Raw genomic sequence first — 26,818 nt, 5'->3', positions numbered from 1 at the left:
TGGTCACCCCTTTTGCACAAGGCCTTCATATTCTGTTTCTCTTCACAGTAAGAGAAGGGGGCAGGCTCAAGGCTTATAGAGTTTTGGGCAATGGGAAAAGAAGCCAGGTTGGGTATTGGTCTCTGAAGAATGCTGTAGTGGTTCAGGTCAATGTGAACATTGAAGTATCTGAAAGATGGAGGCAGCAGAAGGTGACTTTGAGTAACTGAGGCAGCCCAAAATTGGGTTTACTCTATGGGTCTGTGTTTGGCTTTCTACCTCCTGGAAAGCTTCAGCCACTTCTTTATTGCTTTGACTGGTAAGGGTCCCAAGAGAGTGTTCTGAGAGCCCCGGGTGGCTAGAGGAGGTTTGAGTATGAACCAAAGGCCAGTTGCCTTAGACCTGAAGTTGGGTCATTTAACCTTGGTTCATACTTTCCAGGGCCAGAAGAATCGTTATTCCTCATCCCATGTCTGCCTTAGTGTATCTGGCACATTACTCCAAACCCAGTAGACATTCACATACTCAGAATCATAGATTTTAATAAGACCTGGAAGGGCCTTTAGAGAGAATAAAACTAAGACCTGGAAAGGGGGAGACAGACTTCTTGCAGAAGGTAAGATTTGGCCTGACTCTTAAGAGAAACTAGGATATGGAGATAATTGGGTAGAACATTCCAGCCATGAAAGAAAACCATTAGAAATGCATGAGAACAGAAGGAGGTGGAGTGTCATATGCAAGGAACAACCAAGATGGCCCTAGCATTGTTGGATTATAATGCATGGGGGTAGTAGGGGGGTCAGGTTGTAAAGAGTTTTATAAGCCAACCAAAAAATTGTATATTATTTGCTAGGAGGTGACTAGGTAAGGCCTGTCCTAGAAAGATCACTTTAGTAGCTGAGTAGAGGATGGATGGAGTGGGCAGAGACCTGTGACAAAGAAAACTACCAGTAAGCTCTCATACCAGTCTAGGTGTAAGTTGATGAGATTCTTCCCTAAGGAGAAACAAGATGATTAGGCCCTCCGTCCAGCTGGCCCAAAGTGGACTGGGCTTCCCTTGGAAAGTAGTAGTGAGCTCCCCTTCGCTGACCATCTTTAAGCAAAGCTTGGATAACTGTTGGTTAGCAATGTTGTTGGTGCCTCCTATTCTCATGCATCGTAATCTGGGATGCCCCACAACATTTCACACCATCTAGCTTACATACTCCACTTCTTTTCTCGCACAGTGCATAGTCATTGGGCTGCAGTCGACCGGAGAAGCTCGAACCCGAGAAGTCCTGGATGAGAATGATGGCCACTTGAACTGCTTTGTCTCTGCAGCAGAGTAAGTAGGAGCTCTTGGGCATTGAGGAGGGAAAAGGAGGAGGAGACAGGCAGAACTCGGGAGAGAACCCAAACAGTGAGGATTGCTCTAAGAAAGGAGGGTGGGAGCTGGATCACTTACTTGAAAGACCCTGGGCTCAGGAAGCTGCTCTTTTTGGAGTCCTGTCCCTCTTATAGACACAGAGTGTGCATAATGTTAAAAAAAAAAAAAAAAAAAGAACAAATCACTTAACTAAGTAAATTCATAGCATAGGAGTTGGGTTCTAACAAGGAGCAATTTCATTTTTGAATTAAAGAACATTTAACTCCCCATATGAGTGTTAACTAAGCTGACGTCAAGGCAAGCAGATGAGAGGGAGCTCCCCACCCCACATGGATGAGACCTTCCAGATTACATCCCCCAATATCAAAGGAGACATTGATTCTTGCTTTTTGGTTGGAAAGCAAGCTACCATCCCAGAGCAGCCTGAATGGGATTGATTGACTATATAGAATGATCCCGTGGCCACCAGAAATATCTGAATGGCAAGTCTATATCATGCCTTTCAGAAGATGGACCTCCTTGTCCCCCTCCACCAGCCTCATTCTGGGAGCCCTGTGTGACTTCACCAGTATCCCCACTGCGACCAGAATCCCTTTTCCCAAAACTTAGAGGCTTCAGGACTTTGGGGGCACAAAGGAAATGAGCCATCATCTCAGGACTGGATTGGGACATTCATCAAGAAGTTGTGATGAATAGGGCTGTATATGGATTTTCATCTGATATTAGTAATCTTTTATGTGCCAAGCTTTGTGCTAAGTCCTGGAAAAACAGAGACAAAAGACCCTATCTGCCCTCAAGGAGCTTCCAAGCTAATGAAGATAATCAAAATTTAGAACTAGAAGGGATTTTACTGCTTGAACCCAACCCCTCATTTTACAGACCCAGACAAAAAAGGCAACTTGTCGAGCATTATACAGATAGTGAGGAGTTGAGCTAGAATTCACATCCCAGTCTCTTGGTTTCAAATACAAGGCCTTGGTCACTGCTTCTTGAGTGACAATAAAAGTGTAGAATCAGGAAGTCCATTGGTGTTGTGGAGAGTAGCTTGGATCTGCTCTCTTCCAGACTCACTGTGTGACCTTAAGCACCTTTCATCTAGGTCTTAGCTTTCCTACCTGCAAAATGAAGTAGTTGATCTAAATGAATCTAGCATTTTCTAGAATGTCAGAGTTGAACTAGAACTTAAGAGACCATTTTGTTTCGTAGTCATTCATTTTTAATAGGCTGCCCATAGGAAGAGGGAGACTGATGCCCTCAGTAGGATATTGGTGACCCTCTTCATTAGGTCCACAGTAGCTGTACCTGGCTGAAAGGGGAAGTTCCCACTAGAAATATCTGTCTTACCTGGTTTCCTTGTGAGGACACCAGGGCCCATGGTAGAGTGATGACTTACCTAAGTTCAGATAGCAAGGAAGTGGCTGAGCCAGAGGATAAACACAGGTGTCCTAGCGCCATGTTTTTTCCACTTTTCTCTTCCTCCCCTCTTTAAGCTCTGCCATTCTATGGTCCTTGATTCTAAGTGTTCCTCCCCTTCTTGGGAGCATCTCCCCAGGTATCCTCATTTAGTCAGGAGCCTCTCTGTTTTATTAGGCCACAGAATCACATTTCCCCCAATCCCCTCTCCCTCTCTTCCCAAAGCACTTTCAGAATATACACCCCCATTATCAAGGATGTCTGAGTTTAGTTGATTTGTCTTGCCATATGCGGGGGCTAGCCCATATTCTACCCATCTCTCTACAAGGCATATCTGAATCCAGCTGAGTTGTGGGGCTCCAATTTTGCTTCACGTTTTCATTGCAGACTACCTGAACTCAGACCTTAGAGAAGGAAGAATGTTGTGGAGGTGGGAGGGGGCGGGGAGGAGTAATTTGTTCTCCAGAGGGCCTGGGGTACATGTCATGTGAGAACACAGGGAACCTTTCTGGTGGGAGCAGCAGCTTTAAGAGTAAAACTCACAGCTGTTCTCACCTTGGCTCAGATTTTTCAGGCCCCTACCTTGTGCTTAGGGCAGCTCACTTTGAGACCAGAAAGGGCAGGATCCCACCAGTCAGTGACCAGGTCATCATGTGGATTTTGAGGGGGAACTCTTCTTTCTTGCCCAGAGTCAGGGAAGGGGGATTACTCCCTTTTTAACCCCCCCCTTTTTTTTTATGCTTCATTGCCTTCTCTGGAATGTCTAATGCCATGTAATCTATTTCTCTGAGGGTTAGTCAGCTTCCTGATTGCCTCATAGCATCGCTGATCTGAAAGGCTATAAAGCTGCCTCCTCTCCTAGCCCGCTCTCCCTCTCTCCCGACCTTGTCCCAGAAGAGAGTCCTGACCAAAGTCTCAGCTGCTGCTTTTCCCTACATCCTTCTAGATCAAATGCATCCAGTTCTGCCTTCTCATCTCCCCACCAGGGCTCTCATTCCAGAATCCTGCATCAAAGCATTTGCTCTTTTGTTTTTCTTAAAACCCATGAGCATCTGTCACCTTTTCACCTTTCTGAATTCCCATTTGTGCCTGATTCTATGATGCTGTCTATGTTTTGTCATACTTTCTTCGTTACTTGGAGAGCAAGCTTTCCCATGCCTGAAACATCAGAGTGATACTTCTCCTGCTGGATGGAAACAGATCCATCCATCCCTTCTAGCATATATCCCATAAAGTGAGAACAATGTTAAACTAAAACATCTCTGACCTTAGAGCCCATGGAGATGTTACAAATCTAGCAACAAGACCCAGCAGAAATTCCTTCTCCTCCGAAATGACCTCCCCAGGAATCTCTTCTCATTATGAAAGGCATTGGAACCATAGACAAGTCAGTTAGCTTTGGTTTCCACATCTGTAAAAATTCTCCAGTTATTGTGAAGATGTTTTATGAACTAACACTTTATCATTTAGAAATGGTGTGCTGTGTTCATTAATTATTATTATTATCATTATCATTAGACAATAACTCCCTGCCCTGTCTGTGTGTTTGTTTGTCTGTCTTTGATGTGTTCTACCAAGCACTGAGCCCCTTACAAGTACTTATCTTAAATAACATTTGCTCTGCCTCCCATTCCCAAAAAAAACCTTCATGAGGAGAATAAAATCTCAATAGTCCCCTCTCTTTTTAATTTTATTTAATTTTAAACCCTTACCTTCCATCTTGGAGTCAATACTGTGTATTGGCTCCAAGGCAGAAGAGTGGTAAGGGTAGGCAATGGGGGTCAAGTGACTTGCCCAGGGTCACACAGCTAGGAAGTGTCTGAGGCCATATTTGAACCTAGGGCCTCCCGTCTCTAGGCCTGGCTCTCAATCCACTGAACTACCCAGCTGTCCCCCTCTTTTTAATTTTAAACCCTTTCTGTCTTAGTAACAACTCTAAGATAGAGGGCAAGGACTAGGTAATTGGAATTAAGTGACTTGCCCAGGGTCACGTAGCTAGGAAATGTCTGAGGCCAGCTTTTGAACCTAGGACCTCCCATCTCTAGGCCTGGCTTTCAATTCACTGAGCCATCTGTCTGCCCCACAATATTCTCTTGAGTCCTCCATGTTTGTATTGACATCACCCAAAATCTGTTCAGGGGATCCTAATTTCTTTCCCCCATTTCTCTGGAGGGTTCTGTCTCACTCCACCTCTTGGGTATTCAGTGAGCAATTGACTGCCAATTTCTGCAGCAGCCAAATGACCCACTTCAGTTACTGGTAGCTTTTACCAAGAACCAATAGGGAGCCCTTATTCATTAGCTGGCCTGCAAGTGGACAGGACCCTTCCCTTCTTTAGAAGAATGGGGAGTATGTAGAGATGGCAGTGTTGTTTGTTTCTTTGTGTTCTGCCACAGACAAGCAGTAGCATGAATCAGGCCTTTTGTTATAACAGGCACATGCCTCATACACTCCCCAACCCCACCTTTACCCCCTCTAATCAGAGAATGTTACTCAGGGCCCACTGAACTAATCAGACCCCTTCCCTACAATACCTACTAATACCTAATTGTTTGGATTCACTAACTGGTCCCCGTGCAAGCTGCAGAAGGCAGAATTCCTCCCATTTTCCCATTGAGAAATGATTCAATCAGCTTATCTCTACCTTCAAATGAGAAGATGTTCCTGCTGCTACCAGCGAGAATAAATTGTGCATCTTACTTTCAGAGGCGTCTTTCTATCACTAATTCAGAAGCACTTTCCTTCAACCAAAAGAAAGAGAGACAAAGGAACTGGCATTAAAAGAAAACGTAAGACCCTGTTCCCCAGCCAACTCTGAACTCCTGCCCAGCGACTGTGGCTTGATTGCTGTCTCCCAACCACCTCTGCCTTTCTTAATTAGTCCCCACCCTTCATTCCTTACCCTGCTCCCCTTCACCCTGGTGTCATGCTTCTGCTGCTTTTTCTCCTCTTGATTTGGGCCGACTTTCCTTTGTGAAACCATCCTTCAGCGTTCACCTGAGATGTAGAGCATACCCCTTCCCCCAATTTCTCCTCCCCCTCCTGCTTCCCTCCTTTCCTCGCCTGCCAGAGAAGTCACTTCTCTCCTCTCTCCTTTCCTCCAACCCCAAGGGGGCTGGACCTGCTTAGGTGCTGGGCTAGCTTGTAAGTGACCTCATCAGAAAAAATTGGGGCTAGAACTTCACCCCACCACCTCCCTGCTTTCTTCCTCCTGCCTGGGCAGACAACTGTCAGTTTTCTGCTCTGTCCTACCCTGGCCTGGATGAGCCATTGCTTCCCCAGTACTCAACTTGACACTCCTGTTATATAAACACCAGCGACCATAATTGCTTATATAACTGCTTTATTGGGAGAAGACAAAAAAATCCTATTGGACAGGGAAACCCTTCAGAACCCACACATCCAAATACATGTCCTCCCTTGTTCCCCCAGGACACACCCCACATTCCCAAGAAGCCCCCACTGCTCAGCAGGTCTGGGTTTGCTCTCTTAGGAAATTGCTAGAAGTCCTTGGGAACCACCTTCCATTCAGGACTTAAGACCAAGTCATGGAATAGATTTTCCTCCATGGCTCCTACCCTGGTTCTGATTTGAATTCCCAAAGCAGTACCCCAAAATAAATGGTCTGGGAACTCTGCTCAAGTAACTGCATGGGCAGTAAGAGAGAGCTTCAAAGGAGCTGTCTGCAATTTGGATAGGCCTGTTCTAGTCCATTTGCCTGGGGCAGGAGGAGGCAAGGCTCAGTCCTATTTATCACTACCCTTCTAACCCCTTACCTCAGTTTCCATGTAAAGTAATATTCTGGTTTCTTATCCTTGCCCGTATTATTTCAGCTCATTTTCCTGCCAGCTGGACTCTGACTCTATAGGTTTTATCCATACATGAGGGAGGGAGTCAGGAGTCAACAAGCACTGGTTGGGAATTTGGCCACCAGGGATGCCCTAATTATGCATTCCCAGGCAGCCCACTTTCCCCAGAAACTGACACAAATGTTTCATCAATATTTGTTGTTTGTTGTTGATGACTGTCATCAACAGTCCCCTGGATCATGAGTTAGCTGGGGTAGCCTGTAACCAGGGATTCTTTTTCTGGAAAGATGCTCTCAAGAAGGCAGAGGATGACCAGAGTAGGCCTGCAGTCATTCTTCCTGTGTCATTGGGCCACGAGGTAGCTGAGGACAGGTACAGGGAGGGCTATTGCCACCCCACATGTAAAATCGAATGGGTAGATCTTCTTTCCTCTGTTTCCTCTTCCTCCTTTTGGAGAGAACCCTTTGCTGCTTTGGTCTCTTTGACCATTTTTTAAATTTGGGGAACCCTTGGCTTTCTGGTGACTTCTCCTCTGTCTGCATCTGCGTCTGCCCTGCCCACTGGCCAGAGTGCCTGCCCTCCACCTGGTGACCCCATCCACCTCCTTCTGCAGGGAAGCCCAAGGGCCGGCCCACCAAGATCTCCAAGATGGTGTGTGAGTTCCCCGGGGTCATCAAGATCAGTGATGATAGCAGCACGGATTCCGACCTTGGCCTGGATAGTGACTTCAACTCCTCCCCAGAGTCCTTCATTGATGATGATGTCGTCATCATTGATAACCCCTCTTCCGACGACAGAGGTAGTGTTATGGTGACAAGGGAGGAGGGACATATTCTAGATTGTACAGAGGCATTGTGTGACCCTTTGTGTAGGGAGACAGCATTTCTGATCCTTTGAATCTCAAGGCCCAGGTCTAAGTAGCTGTGTGATTTTTGTACTAGTCGTGTAACCATGGTGTGCTTCAGTTTCCCCCTCTGTAAACTGAGGAAATTAGTCTTAATGACTTCTAAAGTCCCTTTGGCCCTCAAGGTCTTCGATCCCTTGGACATAAGGTGAGAGTGTAGATATGTGTCCTGTCTCCACTAAAAAGTTTAGATTGTTATCCTGTTCTTCTCCTAGACCAGACATTCTTAGAGCTGTCTTTGCTCATGGAGAACAGCTGTATCTAAGAACTTTGGGGGGATGGTTGTGACAGAAACATCTTGTAAACCATAAAATGCTATAGAAAAGCCAGCCATCGCAATTACCCTTAGCATTTTTCTTGATCTGCCCGGGTCTTAAAAGACCCAGCTCACTCCTTCCTCTCCTATGAACCCTCATCTCTTTAGCTTGCTTCTGAAATAGGACCTTTCACGTCCATGTTTGGCATGAGTCTATCTTAACTCCCCAAGTGGTTTGTACTGAAGGCAAAGAATGTTTCTTATGCTGTTTCTACCCCCTCCCTCCCTAGGCTACTTGCACAAAGGAGATCCCCATATAATTGAACAATTAGCATGTATGTGTAATCTAGAGGAGACAGTAATAGTAGAAGGAGGCTCCCATTAGTGCTTCAAGGCCTGTAACTCTTCTGGAGTTACAGGATCTCAGAGAAAAAATGGATTGCAAAGAGCATCCTTCCTAACCCCTACCCAGACTGGGAGTCCCTACTCGTCCTAGACTGACCACTCTTATCAATCCACTGCCTCAGGAGCTAGTCCATTCCAGTGGATTATTAGCATGTTTTTCTTGATGATGAACCCAAGCCTGCCTTCCTGTGGCCTCCTCCCATTGGCTTTAGTTCCATAATCTGGGACCAAGTCAGATAAGTAACTCCTCTTCCTCATGGATATAGCTTGGAAAGAGAGTGTTGAATTTGGTGACAAGGAAAAGGCTTTAAATCCCAGTTTTGCTGCCTTTGCTATCTTTGTGACATTGGGCAAGTCACTTGATTATTTCTCTTGGCCTCGGTTTCCTCCTTTATCAAACAAAGGGCTTGGATGAAATGATCTCTTAGGGTCCCTTCAAAACTAAATCTTATGAATTATGACATTTTTTCAAGTACTTGATGACAATGATCATGTGCCCATAAGTCTTCCCTACTCCAGGCTCCCTATCTCTCACTACCTACCCTACTCAATCTGGGTTCTTACATGTACTTCTTTCAGGTCCTTCGCACTACTATGGTTCCCAGAGGGATATCCATGGCCCTGGGGTGCTGGAAAAAGTTGAGAAACTGAAGCAGGACCTTTTGGCCAAAGTCAGAGCACTGGGCAGAGATCTACCTCTCAATACCCTAGATGAACTCATCCACAAGTTTGGAGGCCCTGAGCATGTAGCTGAGGTAAGTGTCTCTTCAGTCCAACCTGGGACACTGCCCCTTGAGCCGCCTTTCCAGCATGGCAAGTGGCAAGCATCTTGCCTGGGGAATCTCTTGCCAGCTTCCAACCTGGGGCACCATTCCTATTGGAGGTTCTGAGTAGCACTTTGATGGTGACATGGGAGAAAGGGACATGTGTTAGGTTATTCAGAGCTGATTTTGTCCCATGGTATATTCATTATATGACCCAGTGATTGAGGCTGGAAGCGTTGGGGCACTATCCTGCCATTTCCCCAGGTATTGGTTCTTTCTACTCCTTTCTGTCTAGCTAGGACGGAAGGATCTATTGTGCTCCAGCATGAGTTCTTGATGAGCATCTTGCCCAGTTGACCAGAGTCATCATTTTGGGATCTTTTTCTTTGGGCTATCTTAGGAATTGAGAAGGCAAGTCTGAGTTCTGGTTCTAAGTTATTAATGGGAACCTTGTTGGCCATCCAGTGTTCTCTGAGCCTCATAAGTAGATTCTGGGAGAATAAGTTAAGGAGTTATAGCATAAAATCCTTGATTAGGCAGTGACTACAAAGGTGTACCTGAGGCATGAATTGCTTTTCAAATAGTATCCTAAGTGATGGCAAACCTTTTAGAGACCAAGTGCCCAAACTCCAGCCCTCATGATACATGTGACCACCCCCCAACACACACACACACACACACACACACACACACACACACACACCCCACCTTACTCCCCCAGACAAGGGAGGGAGGAAGTATTCCCATTGGGCTGCTGGGCAGAAGGGTGGATAAAGTGAGAAATGTCCTCAGGCACATGGAGAGAGGGAGGGGAGGGACACACTCTGGTGCCTGTGCCATAGGTTCACCGACATGGCCCCAGATCCTGGTCTTCCCTCATCTTCTGGAGAGCTCTAGTAATTATGAACTCAGAACCTCTTGAGATAGCCTGTTCTATTCATGGACAGCTCTTTAGGAAGTCTTCTTTATATTGAGCCCATATCTGTTTCCCTGTCCTTTTCCCCTAATGCTCCCAGTCCTGCCCTCTGCAACCATGCTGCCCCCTGCCATAAAGTTTTTTATTTTTGCCATGACCTTTGAGATACTTAAACAATCCTGTCATGGCCTTCTAAGTGATCACTTCTTTAGGTAAAACAGCCTGAATTCCTTTAACCCATCCTCTTACGATTCCCTTCCTCCTGGTCAATTTTCAGAATGTCTACTTGGATGGATACTTGGGTCTAGCGGTGGGCAGAGTGACCCCTTTAAAGCAGAGCAGGCTCCTAAGCCCTTCTAAAATCTAGGTCGTCAGGTCCTAATTAGGCCTTTAAGCCAAAGTGGTACTATGTTTAGTCAAACATAACCTTAGGTGAGCCCAGGAGGAAGAGCTAGAGGATGATAGTTTGGACAGAGGACCCAAGGAGCTTGAAATGCCTGTGTGTGTCATGTTAGGGGGCAGAGAGAAAGCTTAGGTAATACAGACAGGATCCCTTCCCTCTGGCATCTTTGGGTTTCCTTCTGAGCATCTCGGCTGCCTCTGAAAGCCAATCACTAGCCTGGGTGGTATCTCAAATTGAGTACATTGTAGAAATGGATCTTCCCTTGCAGCTCTGCCTCCTCCTCTCTGCAATAAATGTGGAAAAACAACCAGTTTAGAGGAGCATAGAATTTAGGGCTGAAAGGATCTTGGAGACCATCTTGATTTGTATAATGATTTAATTATTGAATATGCCTTTGACTTCATCAGGTTAGGGTGCTGCTGGGTAATTCATCAACCCAGACAAAGCCAGGTAGCATCTTCCCTGGCTCAGAGAGCAGCCCGGAATACTAAAAGCCTAAGTAATTCTGCTCAAGATCATATCACCTACAGAACTTAAATCCAGGACTGCCTACCTACATCTGGCAATATCTACTATCCCAGAACAACCCTGTGAGGGCCTCCTCAATGAAATATATACTCAGAAAAGTAGGGAGGAGGTGGGGCTAGGTGGGGAGGGAGAGGGAGGATTTGGGACTTGGTATGGTATGTCCATGGACCAGTCCCATAGGGATCCCCGACATATGCCTCATAAATGAGACCAGAGACATAAGGAAGGATCCACCACCATCATTTCACAACTGAGGTCTACAGAAGGGAAGAACTTGGCCAGCAGGATGGAATCCTCCTAGAGATGGGATTTCAATCTAAGACTTTGACCACTTCACTCTCTGCCTCTCTCTCTTTTTTTTTAAACCCTTACTTTCCGTCTTGGAGTCAATACTGAGTTATTGGCTCCAAGGCAGAAGAGTGGAAAGGGTAAGCAATGGTGGTCAAGTAACTTGCCCAGGGTCACAGAAGTGTCTGAGGTCAGATTTGAACCTAGGACCTCCTGTCTCTAGGCCTGGCTCTCAATCCACTGAGCTACCCAGCTGCCCCCTCAGCCTCTCTCTTGGGTGACATTAAACACATGTGGATTATGGGCTACTGGCATCTTTGAGAAATCAAAATTGTGAATAGCATAAGCTTATATAGTAAGGAAGCATTTTGCAAACCTTAAACTACATTAGTAGTGGCTATCCTTTTTAGGACTTAACCTTTTTCTTTAGGACTGCTCCCTTCCCCCTTTAGTATGCTGTATGGATGTCCATTCTTGGTAATAGTTTCTTCCCTTCCCCTGGGACACAGATGACTGGAAGGAAAGGCCGGGTTGTATCCAGACCAGATGGGACAGTGACTTTTGAGTCACGGGCAGAACAGGGCCTTTCCATAGACCACGTGAACCTAAAGGAGAAGGAACGTTTCATGAGTGGAGAAAAGGTAAGTTGGCCCTTAACCCTGACTTTAGATAAGGAAAAACTTTTGTAACAATTAGAGCTAATTGAGCTGCCTTAGGAAATACTGAATTCTCCCTTCTTAGAGGCCTTGGTACAAAGGCTAGATGACTTCTTATCAGGTATGTTAGAGCAAGGATCAGTACAGGCTGAATTAGGTTGCCATGGATTCTCCTTCCACTGAGAAACTCTTTGAGTTTATGAGAATTGCAGAGCTAGAAGAGACTTGAGAAGGCTTCTAGGCCAGCATAATACAACCCAAGTTGTCAATCAGCTCTTTTTAAAGATCCTGAGTTCCTCCAAGTCAGCCCATTCTTATGGGTCTTCTGGGAAAGTATAGAGATGGGAGTATCAGGACTCGTTAAGCAGCAGCCTCTAAAGAGTAGTCACTCATGATTCAGTGGCTCTGTGGTCCTGTCCAGCTCTAAGTCCATGCTCTATGAAAAGAGGTAGCATGTATATGAAATTTAAAAGGAAGCCAAAGCAGCATAAGCTAAAGAATTGGATGGCTCAGTCATACTCCATTGGAGCTCCATAGGCTGGAATCTTGGGTCAAGTCCAATAAGGGGATGTTGAACAGAGATCAATGTGAAAATTCAGCTTCATAAGTACAAAGTAGAGGAAACATGCCAAGGCAACAGTTCAGAAAAAGACCTGGAGATTTTAGTGTTCTACAAGCTCAATATGAATCAATAGTATAACCAGAGAAGCAAAAGGGATCTTTGGCAACAGACTCCATCTAGAATACTACACTCAAGTTTGGCCATTTGTAAAGAATGACTTGGGTACCCTAGAGAGCAGCCAGAGCTCTGGGATTGGGACAGTGTTGGGCCTTGGGGACATGTCTGAGGAGGAGCCCCAGGACAAGAGAAAGCCTTAGGGAAGATGAGTATTTGAAAAACTGTCCTGGAAAAGAAGGAACAGACTTATTTTGCAGAACCAAGGACAATGACAAATAGATGTAGGCCGGATGTTAAAGATTACTTCTAAGAACAAGACTAGTCTAGATGTGGAATGGCCTCCTGGGCAGGAGCTTTATCCACCTTAACCTAGAGGTCTTGGAACAAAATCTAGATTTGGGGCTGGCAAAATAAGGCCCAAGGCCAAGTTGGTCCACCATTTGCTTTGGACAGTCTGTGAGCTAAAAAAAAATTTTTTTTAATTTTAAAATAAAGTTTTATCATATTTTAAAAATATAAAAATAGGAAAATGAACATTGTGGCTAGACATGGTCCTTGAGCCCTGGTTTGGTAACCCCTGGCTTAGGTGATCATTTATCATTTGTTGTTTAAGGGGATTCTTGGTCAGATATAGGCTGGGCTTTATTGTTTCTAAGGTTCCTTATGATGCTCAGATTTTGTGATTTAGAGGATTTCCTAGAGAGTCCCCTTCAGTTCTTAGCCCTGTGATCCCTGATGGATTATTGTTGAGAAATAGACTGGTGTCAGGTTAGTTTCTATGGCCTCAGAGGGTAGGACTAAGAAATGAGCAGAAGCTACAGAGAAGCCATTTTTTGGCAAGATGAAAACTTGCCTCACTTCAGGTTCCTCTAACGGGCTGCTCAGTACTCTAGTACTCCTAGCAAAGCCCAGATAGCCAGTTGTTGGGAGAAACTTTAGTTGGAATTAATTAGATCATCTCTAGAGTTATTCAGTGCTGCCATTTGGTGATTCTAGGATCAGACAGAATGGTGGGTCTGTGACTAATGTCTGCCAGGTTCAGGAAGACCAGAATGTAGCCTCCTCTATCACCAACCTGCTCTCATGTCTTCTCTCTGTCTCTTCCATAGCTTGTGGCAATAATCTCAGAGGCCTCCAGTTCAGGGATTTCCCTGCAAGCAGATAGGCGGGTGAAGAATCAGAGGCGCCGGGTACACATGACGCTTGAATTACCTTGGAGTGCTGACCGAGCCATCCAGCAGTTTGGTGAGCACTTGGCAGGAGGGATCCCCTTAAAAGTTCCCATTTCCCCAAGGGCCTAAGTGGGTGGGAGGGAGTACCCAACTTCCCTCCTGACTGTGAGAGATGGAAAAGGCTGAGAGACTTTGGTTTAGCATTTTCAAAATTGAAGTAATCTGCCCCCTAAGCTTGCCCCATCCAATTTCCCCATTTCTGATGATGGCATCACCTTCTTCCTGTTACTTGCCATCAAAACCTCAGAATTTTCTTTTATCCTTCCTGCTTACCTTATCCCTCACATTCATCTGTTCATCCATTCAGCAGACATCTGTTAAACTACTGTGTGCAATGCTTGGCACTTGGGAAAAGACCAATTTAAAAAGCACAGTCTTGATTTCATAAGCCAACAGTCTAGTAGTAGAGGGGTTTTGTTCAGCTGACTTTCAGTGCCCAGAGCACGGGTCGCAAAGCTGGGGGACTTGACACAGTATAGATAAGAGGAGGTCTGCCCTCATGAAGCTTACTGTCTAGAAGGGGCTTCTTTTGGTGTTAACATGCATGTAATCATAAATTGGTTAAAGAGAGAAGCAGAGACATGGAGAGCAAGGCACAGAAAGACAGAGAGAGAGGAGGGGGGAGACAGGGAGAGACAGAAAAAGCAGTTGGGGTGGAGCCTAGATTCACATTCTCTCTCCATTGCTTAGCAAGTCACTTAAATTTTCTGAACCTTATTGTCTTCAACTTTTCACTGGAAGTCCTCATCTCTGATGATCATTCCTTTCTAGACCATAGTCATGGGAGTATGATAGAAACTTGGGTAACCATAATAGACAACCTCACAAGAGGAAAGGGGCCAGCTTAGTCCCCCAGAAGGCAAGACAGGGAACTTGTAAGTATGGAAAAGCAAAATGAGCACTGGATTTGGTCCTTCATTAACAGACGTTTAAGTACCTCTTGTGTGTTCAAAGGAGGGCAAGGGACTTGATGTGGATCACTATGTCTCTGCCAACAAAGCTAAAAGCTATGTGAGATCCTAGGAGGTCATTGCCCCACAAGAGGGATCAGGAAGGGCTTTTTGGAGAAGGTGTCAGTTGAGTTGGGTTTTGAAAGAGGGTTAGGAAAAATTCAGTGAGTGATGAAGGTGAGGGCCGATATTCCAGGCTTTGAGACCAAGCTGAGCCCATTACGGGTTTGGGGTCAGAGAGCAGTCTAGGTACCCTGGAGCCTGGCATGCCTAGAGGGCAGTAGTCTATATATGAGAAAGGTGATCAGAGACATTAAGGAGCCACCTTTGATTTTTGGACAGAGGGATGAGGCCAGGTCAGTCAACTTTCCCCCCTCAGTACTTCATCTCCACCTCTCCCACCAGGATTCAAACAGATCCTCATTACTTCTGACCTGGTGAACCAGACGGTAGAGCATTCTGCCTCATTCCCTTCCCTTCATTTTCCTCATTCTTCAGGCTACTCTTGGCAGAGCAACAGAGTAATCCCCTCATTCTTGGGAAATAAAATCCACCAGGATCCATTACCAGCTTCACCAGCTGAGCCACTTTCCCATCTAGTACTTATCCCCAGCTTCTATGGCAGGGGTCAGCAACATATGGCTCTCGAGCTATATCTGGCTCCAACTCCCAACCGGCCAGTCCAGGCAGAGCCCCAGGATGTGCCCCAGGGGGCCCTTCAGCCCCCGCCCCATATTCTAGGCTCCTATGGCCAAAAAGGTTGCCGACCATTGTTCTATGGGGTTGTTTCTTTCCAGGTCGAACACACCGATCAAACCAAATCTCAGCTCCTGAGTATGTCTTTCTGATCTCAGAACTGGCTGGTGAAAGAAGATTTGCCTCCATCGTTGCAAAACGTTTGGAGAGTCTAGTAAGTTTCTTGCAGTTGTCTGGCAAGTTCACCTAACCTGCCCCCCAAAAAGCATCTGCCTTTCCAGAGACACCTTTGGGGGAGGGAGGGGCGGAATCAGGGCTGCCTAGGTACAGATTTAGTTTCCTGAAATGAGGCTAGATGACCATATTTAATCTACTTTGTGACTCAGTATGAAGCTCCATTTCAGGCTGTGATATAAGATAGCTCAAGCCAAGACCATTGATCATAGGAGTACCCTCTTTTGTCACCGTGGCCACTGGGCCTCCAAAGCCTCTTCTCTTAGATGAAGTTCCATGATCCTTGGCCAAGAGTTTAAAGAGTTTCTGACATTTACTAGACCTTTCTGACTAGATTTTGTTTCCTTCCATCCCCCTATGACCCCTTAGAAGAAGGTTCCCTTGGCAAACAGCCCTCCCTCTCTCTCACACAGGGTGCCTTGACCCATGGGGACAGAAGAGCCACTGAATCCAGGGACCTCAGCAAATATAATTTTGAGAACAAGGTAAGAAGCCCCATGTGCCCCAGAAGCCAGGCATCCCCATGGAAGGAGGCTTGAAGGGGGGGCATAGGGAGTGGCCCAGGCTTCCCTGGAATAGCTGGAAGTGTCTTGGGAAGTGCATTAAACTGGCACTCATCTCCAAGTCCTGTTCCTTACAAGCTTACTGACCTTGAAAACACTTTGCCCCAAGGTTTATTTTCTTCATCAGTAAAATAGTGTCCATATTTATAGCCCTCAGCCTCAGTTGTCGAACAGAATGTGTGCTTTGTAAACTAAAGTTAGTGTTAGTTACATGAACTGGACTGAGCCAGGCAGAAAGAAGCTGCCAGGGCTCCCTATTCCTGTGGCCATCCCAGGTCCAGTCTACCCTTTGTCCCAGTCTATCTGCAGCCCCGTTCCCTCTTGTCCTTGAATAGTGAGGGCCAGGCAGAGCTGTCCCAGACCAGCACCTGACTGGTGCCATCTTCTTACAGTATGGAGCCAGAGCCCTGGACAGGGTCCTGTCTGCCATCCTGAACCAGTCGGAGAACAAAGTCCCCCTTCCCAAGCACTATCCAGGAGGAGATGCTGCCTTCTTTCGAGGTGAGCTTTGGCAAGGGGTGAGGAAATGGGAAAGAGGGACTAGAGATTGGGACCAGGAACTAGCTAGCCAACATGCATAGAATCTGAGTCCCTAGTAAAGAAAAAGGCTTCCTGCCCAAGTTTTCTGTTCCTTTTCCATATTTCCCTCTTGTCACCCTCACCACCATCACCAAGGATCAATATATTCAGTATTCAGTTTAGCAAATGATATTGCTTGAGTAGCTGCCAGATGCAGAGAACCATACTGAGAGCTTCCAGAAACCTAAGATCTTAGAGATGGAAGGGACCTGAGGCTCTGGCCTAGCCCCTACCTGGACAAGAATCCCCTTCTTCCTGCCCACCCAGGGGCAATTCAGGTTGTGCTCGACTTCCTGCCCTTCCTTTTGAAGAAGCTCTAAGTAGTGAGAGGTTTTTCCTTATATTGGGCACGAGGTGGTGCTGTGGTGCAAAGAGCCTGAACCTGGAGCCAGGAAGATCTGAGTATCGTCTCCTGCCTCCTTAGGAGCTGCACCACCCCACCCAATCATCCTCTCCTCTTTGGATTAAATGTTCTTCTAGTAGGGAGACATGGCTCACAGATATCTCTGATTCTGGACACCTGTTAGAGAAGAGACAGGACACCTGAGACAGAAAGCAGTAGAAGAGAGGAGCATGGAGATATGGTACTCTCAAATCAGAATCATATGCCAGAATGTGGGCTCCCAGCGTGCCCAGCACGATAAATGCCAGCGCTTTTATTGAAAGGAAAGAGGAGGGCGTTCAAGGCACAGGAACTTGCATAAGGCAGGAAAGCCCAAGTTATGAGGACAAAGATTCATCCATTTGAAATATAGAGTAGCTTGCAGGCAGTAGTATGATAAGGCTAGAAAAGTAGGAGGGCCTTGAAGGTCAGGCAGAGGAATTTGACATTGACCTGGGAGGTCTTAGAGGTCCTTAAGAAGCATGATAATTTGATTCTAAGTTCAGAGAGGTCCATCCCCAACATGGCCATTAACTTGCCATGCATGGAAGCTCTTCAAGTCCTTAGCAGGACTGCAGGCTGTATTGGTGAAAGACAGCCACAAGCCTACAATGATAAGCTTAGTATGGCATTTGGGTTGGGGACAGGCCCTGATGATGGGCTGGGTGTTCAAGGACTAGCCAAGCTAAGTATCAGGAGGCTCAGCCCCAGAAGGCTGTCCTGGGGCGAAGAGGAGCAGCTTTTGAAAACATCTTTTGAAGCATGAAGATGATGGCAGCTTCTTGGAGGTAGTGTCCAGGCCCATGGAAGTCAAGGATGCTTGAATACCAAGGACTGGGCTCAGTTTTGGCTTTGGTAGAATGAGGGCATCATCAAGGAAGACTTCAGAGAGATGACAGACTTTGAGACTGAGCTTTGGTTAGAAAAGGGCAGGACTCCCTGCAGAAGAACAACAGAGACTGGAGTCTTGTGGGACATGTTTGGCCCCAGGGGTGGAAGTGCATCAGGGTACTCGTCAGAGGCAGGGAGAGATGAAGGGTTTCTCATAGTCTTGCCCCTATCCCTGCAGAGATGAAACAGGGTCTGCTCTCCGTGGGAATCTGCTGCAGAGAGTTGAAGTTTGGCTGCATTTCTATCGAGAAGGGTAAGTCCTAGAGTGGGGAAAAGGGCTGCAGGCCTCACACTATCCTGGACTCCTCAGGATGGCCACTGTTCACCTGGCCACCCAGAGAGCCCCAACTGTCCTGTATGTTTTATCCTGCTTTATCCCGTGCCCATTTCTACTTTGGATATATGGGAACAAAGAGAACCAATTGCTTAACTTCTAAGGCAACACATTGGGTTAGAATGAGCCCCAGACTCCAGTGTACTATGTTCAGATCCTGACTCCAGAGGGAGCAGGAGCTGGGCTAGCAAACCCCTCATTGGCCTGAACTGCTGCTTCTCCTTTCCCTGCCCTCCTAGACTGCTCCATCACTAAGTTCCTGAACCGTATCCTGGGCTTGGAGGTGCACAAACAGAACACCCTCTTCCAGTACTTCTCAGATACCTTCGACTACCTGATCGAGAAGGACAAGAAGGAGGGCAAATACGACATGGGCATCTTGGGTAAGAGAAGAGGCCACATTGTCATGAGTGCCCCCAGGGGACAGGAGCAGTTCCTTCTCGGCCAGGAGCAGAGTGTTCCCTGGGACTAGTGAAGCCACTCAACCTTCCCTTTAGAGCAGTGGTTCCCAAACTTTTTTGGCCTACCGCCCCCTTCCCAGAAAAAATATTACTTAGCTCCCTGGAAATTAAATTTTTTTAAATGTTAATAGCAATTAATAGGAAAGATAAATGCACCTGTGGCCATCACTGCACCCTGGATCACTGCAGCACCCACCAGGGGGCGGTGCCACCCACTTTGGGAATCACTGCTTTAGAGTAAACCATCCAATGTACCCAGATGGCAATTCCTATTCATACCTTCCTGTGATGCCTCCATGGATTTAATTACATCCCAAATCTAGGCCAAAATAAAAAGTCTGGAAAGTAAGGCCTCCTGAAAGCATCATCACTCTGCAGGGACAGCTCCCTCTATGCAGGATGATATTAGAGGTGTGGCTTTATTAAATATACAAATGTTGCCCATCCAGGAAACATAACTGTCATGTTCAGTGACTGAGGCCCAATCCAGAGGTAGTCTGGCAGTCCAGAACATCTAAGAAGATGAAAATGAGGAGGAATAAATAAAGACTTTGACAGAATTGAACAGTTTATAAGTTTTTGATGTCTTCTGTTTCTTTAGAAAAACATCATAGTTACCTCAATTATCCCTCTCTCTCCCATGGAGCCATCCCAATTGACAAATAGTATTTTTAAAGAGGAAAAAAAATTAGCCCAGTGATTGAAAAATTTGAAAAAAATCCAAAAGCCTGTGTGATGGGTAACCCCTGTGGACCTCCCATTTCTACAAAATGGGTTAAGTTGAGGGTGCTCTCCTATCTCCTCATTTGAGTCCTGCTTGTTCGTGTGTGTTTGTGAGACTCACTCCTGTTCAATCCTTCCATTTCCATTGTTGAAGTTACTGTGTATATTGTTTTCTTGACTTCACTTGGCATTAATTTATATGACCTTTCCATACTTCTTTTTATTCATCAAACACATCATTCTCATTGCAAGGTAATATTTGATTACATTCATGTACCACAGTTCTATTAGTCATTCTCCAATCAGTGGCATCTACTTTTGTTTCCAATTCTCTGCTTTTACAAAAAAAGTACTGCTATAAATATTTTGGAGTATGTATTTTCTTTTAGTATGTACACATAGAAAGTATAGGAGGTCCTGGGTTCAATTCTGGCCTCAGACACTTGCTAGCTGTGTGACTCTGGGCAAGTCACTTGACCCCCATTGCCTAGCTCTTAGTGCTCTTTTGCCTTGGAACCAATACACAGTACTGATTCTAAGATGGAAGGTAAGGTTTAAAAAAAAAAAAGAAGATATCAGTGGCTTCTTTGGGTATGGAGGCCCAGTAATTGAGGTTCTGGTTCAAAGTTTAGTCACTTTATTGGCATAATCTAAATTGGTTTCCATGATAGCTAAACCATTTCCCAGGTATACCAACAATGTATTAATGCATTTCCCTTTCCACAACCCCTCCAACAATGATAGTTGCTTTTTTTTTTTTTGTCATTTTGCCAATGGTATAGTAACTTGAAGTATTTTTTCATGTGGTTGTGAATACTTTGCAGTTTTTCTTTTGAGAATTATTTGTTCTATCCTTTAAGCACTTAGTTATTGGGGAATGGCTATTAGTCATATATGTTTCCATATCTTAGATACCAAACCCTTATTAGAGAAATATGACATGAAGATGTTTTTCCCACTTGAACACTTCCCTTCTTACCCTGGGTATGTTTGAAATTGATTTTTTTTAACCCACTCACAGGGTAGCAGGTACAAGGTGAGGTACAGGGTAGCAGAGCTTCCAGGGAAACTGTCCCTGAGAGTTTGTGGAATGAGCTACCTGGGCATGGGGTGAATTGCTGAGTCCTCACCACTGGAAATCTTCAGGCAAAGGCTCCACACTCCATGCATCTATACATTGTTTGAGGAGTGAGCAGATTGGACTCAGCAGCCCCTGAATGCCCCTGAAGTGTCCGGGCCAGGGTTCATTAAGGAGACACCATTAGATGACTTCCTTGCACTTCATAGTGTCTCTCACATTCAGGTTCCTCAAGAGGAGCTGGCCCTGGTGTCTGTGTGCTTGTTCACTGATCACCAGAGCCCTCATGTGCATCTCATTCCTCCCCATAGACCTTGCCCCAGGCATTGATGAGATTTATGAGGAGAGCCAGCAAGAGTTTCAAACCCCGGGCCATCCTCAAGATGGGCAGGTTGTCTTCTACAAGGTAAGTCTAACCAGGCCAGGACCCTCCCTACCTAATCCTGGGAGTCTCAGACGTCAGCTCTTCTTCAGTGTCTAAGCTGGGATGGACGGGCCTGAGCCTGCCATCTATCCCTTCCATGACTCTCACCTTTACTGTCCACACCACACTTGCAATTCCTTTCCAGACCAACAGAGGGAGTCAGACTTAGAGTCAGAGCCTCGGGGTTCAAATTCTGTCGTGCTCACTACCTGAGTGCTCTTGAGCATCTTCTCCTTTCTCTTCTGTCATCTCATCTATAAAAAGAGAGGATGAAGCCAGAAGCCACAGGACAAGTGGCTCAATTGCTAGAATTGGGTTTAAATCCCCCCCTCAGACATTTCTTGGCTTTGTGACCTAGAACAAGTCATGTGGTCTTCTAAGTCTCAGTTTTCTCATCTGTAAAGTGAGGAGAACCTCATCAGATTGCAAGTCAAATGAGACCTTGCATGAAGGGCCCTTTGTACTGTCCACCCTTATCTCTGAAGTTCCTTCCAGCTCCAGGTAGATCCTGCATGGTTGAGAGTCCAGAATTCTGGACTCATGTCTCAGCTGTGCCCCTGCACTGGCTTTGGGCAAGGCCCTTCAGCTGCCTCCTGACCTCACAAACAGGAGAAATAGATAAATGTCCCCAAATGTGCCCTCAACACAGAAAATATGATGAAGATGGTGGCAGTGGTGTCCATTATTATTACTATTCACAGATTAGTGTCGATCGAGGCTTAAAGTGGGAAGAGGCTTATGAAAGGTCGCTACAGATGACCGGTGCTTATGATGGCTTCTACCTCTCTTATAAGGTGAGCAGCAGGATGGTGGATCACAGAGTTCCCATTTGGTTCCCTCCATGTGGAGCGAAGGTTTCCTAGGTTTGAGTGGTAAACCAATTCTCAGAGACCATCCCATCCAACCCACTCCCTTCAAAGCTGCAGAACCCGAGGCCCAGGAAGGACACGACTTTCCTAGGGTCCTTCCTCTTACACTCGGCAGATGTGGGGCTAGAAGCCAGATCCTCCAACCTGATGTGCAGGACTCTCTCCTCATCAGATTCCCAAAGCAAGGCCAAGCTGTGCTCTTCCCCTGATAACTCTGATCTTCTCTGGGGTCACGGTAGAGAAATCCCCAGCATCAGGGGCTGCAGGGGCCATGGGAGAGAGTCAGGACATGTGGATCTCCCTGGGCCTCTCACTTCCCCATCTGAGTCCTCCTGAGATGGCAGTGAGTGGCAGACTGTGTCACCTTCACAGTAGCCAAATGACTGGGTTTGGGGCTCTGTCCCTGAAGCACTGAGAGTGGGAAGCCCATCACCGCATGGTCCCAAGTGTCTCCAGTAGCACAGATGACAGCATGCTTACTGTCCTCTCCACCCCCACCCCTACCCCCAGCAGTTGCCATGGCTGCTTTCTTCACAGCAGCCTTCCAAGTTCAAGAGGGTAAATCATCCTCATGGTTAAAGAGGAAGGTCGAGGAAGGGAGGGTGCTGTGCTGGATTGCATCTCATATCCTAGATGGAAAGCTAGAGGAGAGCTCAGGGGCTGCCCTGCCCAACCCCTCTTGATGGATAAGGAAGGATGGAACCAGGCAGAGACCTTCAAGTGGTGGAATGAGAGGGAAGGCAGCAGCAGCAGAGAGCCCCAAGCCTGTGTTCAAGCCTGTCTTATAGTAGGGACAATGTGGGGAGGTGTGGGTTCCAATCCTATCTCTGCCACTCAGATGACCTTGGAGAAGATCCTCCACTCTCTGGGCCTCAGTTTCTCCATCTATAATGAAGTCCAGATGTCTGATCCTATGTGTCTGGGCTCTTCTAGGACTTTTCTTCCCCTCTCTTGGGCCTAAGTTTCTTCCTCCACAAGTTAGCTCTCTCTTTGATATTCTCTGGTTTTAGGTGCGAGGCAATAGGAAGAGCTGCCTACTGGCTGAGCAGAGCCGGGGGAAATACTTCATTCTATATAAACCCAACATTGGCAAACAGAGCCAACCTGAGAGCCTGGACAGCCTATGCAGGAAGTACCGACGGGTGAGTCAGGCCTGGCCACAAAGCCCCAGAGCCCTCTGTCCAACCCAGCAAAACTCGTGGTCTCCCTCCACTGTGAGTGATTTGCAGAGGGCCCCAAGACCAGCTCTTTGCCCTCCTAAAAGGGATTTAGGTCATCCACAAAAAAGAAGTTTCTTGGCTATTAAGATAGAGATACTAGCAGACAAGGAGAATTTCGATGCCTCTGGAATGTCCCCATTTACAAAGACCTATCTGTTCTGGCACTGAGTCTTTTGTTATTTTATTTTATTATTTTATCTTTATTTTATTCCAATAACAAATTTACACATAAGTTTTCCAAAGTTACATGATTCATGTTGCCTCCCTTCCCCCTCCTGGATGTTCTGTTTCTTAGTTTTTTGACAGTAGAAAAGCCAGAATTAACTTCCTAAACAGAAGCAGGCCTTAAAAGACCCCAAAGTCAAAATCAGTCAACAATCTCTAAGTCAGTAACCATCTGTGCATGTCAGGCAAGGTATTGGGTACCAGTAGGGACAAAGACAAAAATGAAATAATTCTTCCTTTCAAGGGGCCTATGCTCTAATGGGAGAAGAGAAGAGATTCGGTTCCCATCTTCCCCCTCTTCTGTTTTCCACCCACCTTCTGCCAGGAAAACTTTGCCATAGCTTGCTCCTACCCATGAGCCCCTGCCTAATTTTCCCCCTCTTGGGCCCAGGGCTATCATTTAGAAAAGGGTATTCAGGGTAGAGGCAAAGGGCACCCCGTAAACGACACTAAGGGTGGGTTTTCAGGGACCATTAGGAGAAACTTGGGATTTCTGAAGGTCCTCACATCACACTGCATGGACCACTGCTGCATCCTATAGAACCCACCCTAAAGATGAATGATTCTGGCCCTCCATCATTCACTGGAGGACATCCTCCCAGCTCTGCTTTCCAGCAGCTCTACCTATCTGGGCCCATGAGGCTTGCCTGCAAAATGTGGCTGGTAATACCTGTGCTCCCTGGCGGAGGGAAAGTTCTCTATGGAGACTATGCATTACTGCAGAAATGCCAAGGTTTATTTCAGCGGGGCTCAGGGATCTCACCCCAGCATGGCGCCTTCCTTCGTTACCAGTTCATACAGAACTACAGTGTTTCTGGCCAGTCACCTGAGCTTGGGACTGACCTTCCCTTTGGGAGACTTCAGGGCAATACCAGCCAGAAGCCTGGGAAGGTCCTGAGGAGAAGGAGCCTTTAGTGAATCAGGCAGAGCTGACAGTGACCAAGTGGACACAGCCTTCTGTGCTCCTTGAGACTCCCACCACCCCCCTTCCAGCATACCCTCAGCAGGAGTGAGCTCCCCGTTCCTGCCCTGTAGCTCATCTCCAAAGAAGATGAAACCCACTTGGTGCCTTCCTTTGCAGGTGACAGCCGAAGATGCCAAAGAGCACTGGGAGAGCAGCTATGCCTTCTCGCTGACGCACTGTAACCATGCCGTCTGGTGAGTGGGGGTGCATGGCACAGAACCCCCACCCCTGCCCAGCAGACCCCTCCTTCAAGCATGACTCCCAGCACCCAGAGATTTACTTGCCCGGTAGAATTAGCAACTGGTGAATGAAGCCATAGAGCCCCAGAGGGGCCAAGCCAGGAGCAGCAGGTAGAAGGTGGCTTGAAGTCAGAATAATTTCTCTAAAGACAAAAACTACCCCAAAGTGAAGTGGGCTGCACTGGGAGTGAGTGGATCTTCAGTGAAGGCTAACCAAAGTCAGAGATGTTGGCTAGGAGATTCCTGGTCATGAATCTGGGGTCTCTTCTAACTGAAATTCTGTGACCATCAGACTCGGGAGGGCCTGGAGAATAGAGACCGGAGGGTGTCCATTAGCCCTGGGGATGGGGCCTAAGAACGGGGTGCCTGTTGGGTACCAGAGCTCTTGTCCAGCCCCCACCTAACCCTGCCAACTCCTGCCAGGAATCGACATTGCAAAGTGGTCCAGGAGGGCAAAGAGTGCCTGCAGGGTGCCCGGCTGCGGCACTACCACATGCTGTGTGGAGCCCTGCTCCGAGTATGGAGCCGCATCGCCAGCATCATCGCCGAGGTGACCAGCAGCAACTACCTGCAGATCGTAAGGCTCAAGACCAAGGACAAGAAGAAGCAAGTTGGTGAGTAGGAGGGCAGAGGAAGCAGCCGGGCTGGTCTGACCAAGCCCTGGGCAAGACTGAGTGTTGGGTCTTGTCTCCGGCAGGCATCAAGATCCCTGAGAGCTGTGTGCCCAAGGTGCTGGAGGAGCTGAAGCAGATGGACGCAGACGTGAAGCGGAAGCAGGCCCGTGCCGCCCAGGCCGCTGGCCCCTCTGACCCGCTGCCGGCCTTTCAGGCTGCCTTGCAGGGCCCCTGGCCCCCCCTCTCCATGCACTCCAACCCTAGCGAAGTCTTGGACCTGACCTCCAGTCCTCTGGACGACGGCCTCCCTGGCGGGCTCCTGAGCCTCAACTCAACGAGCCTGCCCTTCTCCACACAAAGCCCTCAGCTGCCCCTGCCGCCGCCCAGGTTCACCTATCCCCCACCTCTGGACGGGCCAGGGCCCAGCCTGCCCAGCGGCCATCTGCTGCCTTCCCATGAACCCTTGCCCCTCCTGCAGCTCCGGCCCCCACCAGACGACCTCACCTCCCAAGGGGACATCAATTTCAAGGAGATCCTGGAAGACATGTTGAGGTCCCTGAACGTGGTGCCCCCAGAGAACCCCCTGGGCCTGGAGAGACAGAGCGTCATCCAATTCAGTCCACCTTTTACAAACTCCTAGGCCCGGGAGTCCAGCACCATCCATCCCTCTACAGGCAGCCCTTTATCCCCTATGGGGCTGAGGAGGTAGCAAGAGCCCCTCGTTCTTTGAAAAGAGTTAAGGGTATAAGTAGGAAAGGGTGGACAGATGAATAAGAAACTATATAGTTCCTTTTAAAACAAAAAAATTTATTTATATATAATATACATTCACACATCTATATAAATATAAATTTTTTATGTTATATATAAAGGGTAGGGGGGCTGAATGGATTTGCAGCCAATGACTGAGGCCGCCCAACTCTGTGATTTCCCTTTCCCCTTCTCCAGTCATGCCGTTGTTAAAAGTAATAGCCCCAGGTTTGGGATGGCAGGGAACTCAAAGGAATTAGCGACCTGACCCACACACACACCCCCTGCCCATTCCCTGAGTCCTCAAGGGCTAAAGATTATAGGAGAGGTAATGGGTCACTCTTCCCCATTATCTATTGACAGGTTGACTACTGAGAAGGAAGAGGCAAGACTGAGGGCACCCTCAGATCCCCCAGAACACTGGGAGGAGGGGGTATCCTTTCTAATTACCCCAAACCATTGGTTCCCAAACTTTTTTGGCCTACTGCCCCCTTTCAAGAAAAAATATTACTTAGCCCCTGGAAATTAATTTTTTTTATTTTATTTTATATATTTTTTAAAACCCTTAACTTCTGTGTATTGGTTCCTTGGCGGAAGAGTGGTAAGGGTGGGCAATGAGGGTCAAGTGACTTGCCCAGGGTCACATAGCTGGGAAGTGTCTGAGGTCAGATTTGAACCTAGGATCTCTGGTCTCTAGGCCTGACTCTCAATCCACTGAACTACCCAGCTGCCCCTCCCCCGCTTTTTTTTTTTTACTTTAATGGCAATTAATAGGAAAGATAAATGCACCTGTGGCCATCACCGCTTCCCTGGATTGCTGCAGCATCCACCAGGGGGTGGTAGCGCCCACTTTGGGAATCACTGCCCTAAACTGATTTTTCATATCCTACTTCCAGGGTGTGGGCCCAGGCTCCCCCCTATTCTCAGTTTCCCAAGAGAGATGGGTCTGCCTGGGGAATACAAGACCTCACTGCCCTTTTCAGAAAGACCTCAGCTTAGAACCCCAGACTGATGGATCTGAGAG

The 26,818-nt window shown here is 47.0% G+C and overlaps 1 protein-coding gene across 1 annotated transcript in view; it reads left to right on the top strand.

Annotated features, from left to right (window-relative positions):
• Positions 1–26,310, top strand: part of SBNO2 (strawberry notch homolog 2) — a 160,102-nt gene extending 133,792 nt beyond the window's left edge. The window contains exons 15-31 of the mRNA XM_044671710.1: positions 1,206–1,303; positions 5,465–5,547; positions 7,181–7,366; positions 8,712–8,887; positions 11,541–11,672; positions 13,476–13,611; positions 15,346–15,458; positions 15,892–15,963; positions 16,434–16,542; positions 18,072–18,146; positions 18,467–18,610; positions 20,801–20,895; positions 21,615–21,707; positions 22,793–22,924; positions 24,309–24,385; positions 24,854–25,044; positions 25,128–26,310. Coding sequence (XP_044527645.1) covers positions 1,206–1,303; positions 5,465–5,547; positions 7,181–7,366; positions 8,712–8,887; positions 11,541–11,672; positions 13,476–13,611; positions 15,346–15,458; positions 15,892–15,963; positions 16,434–16,542; positions 18,072–18,146; positions 18,467–18,610; positions 20,801–20,895; positions 21,615–21,707; positions 22,793–22,924; positions 24,309–24,385; positions 24,854–25,044; positions 25,128–25,684 — 2,469 coding nt within the window. The 3' untranslated portion in view covers positions 25,685–26,310. The remainder of the gene's footprint in view (positions 1–1,205; positions 1,304–5,464; positions 5,548–7,180; positions 7,367–8,711; positions 8,888–11,540; positions 11,673–13,475; positions 13,612–15,345; positions 15,459–15,891; positions 15,964–16,433; positions 16,543–18,071; positions 18,147–18,466; positions 18,611–20,800; positions 20,896–21,614; positions 21,708–22,792; positions 22,925–24,308; positions 24,386–24,853; positions 25,045–25,127) is intronic.
• The last annotated feature ends 508 nt before the right edge of the window (positions 26,311–26,818 follow it).

Source organism: Gracilinanus agilis, chromosome 1 (assembly GCF_016433145.1).
Source record: "Gracilinanus agilis isolate LMUSP501 chromosome 1, AgileGrace, whole genome shotgun sequence".
In the NCBI taxonomy this organism is placed as follows: Eukaryota; Metazoa; Chordata; class Mammalia; order Didelphimorphia; family Didelphidae; genus Gracilinanus; species Gracilinanus agilis.
The sequence above is the reverse complement of the archived record's forward strand: the minus strand, read 5'-3'. Positions and strand labels throughout refer to the sequence as shown.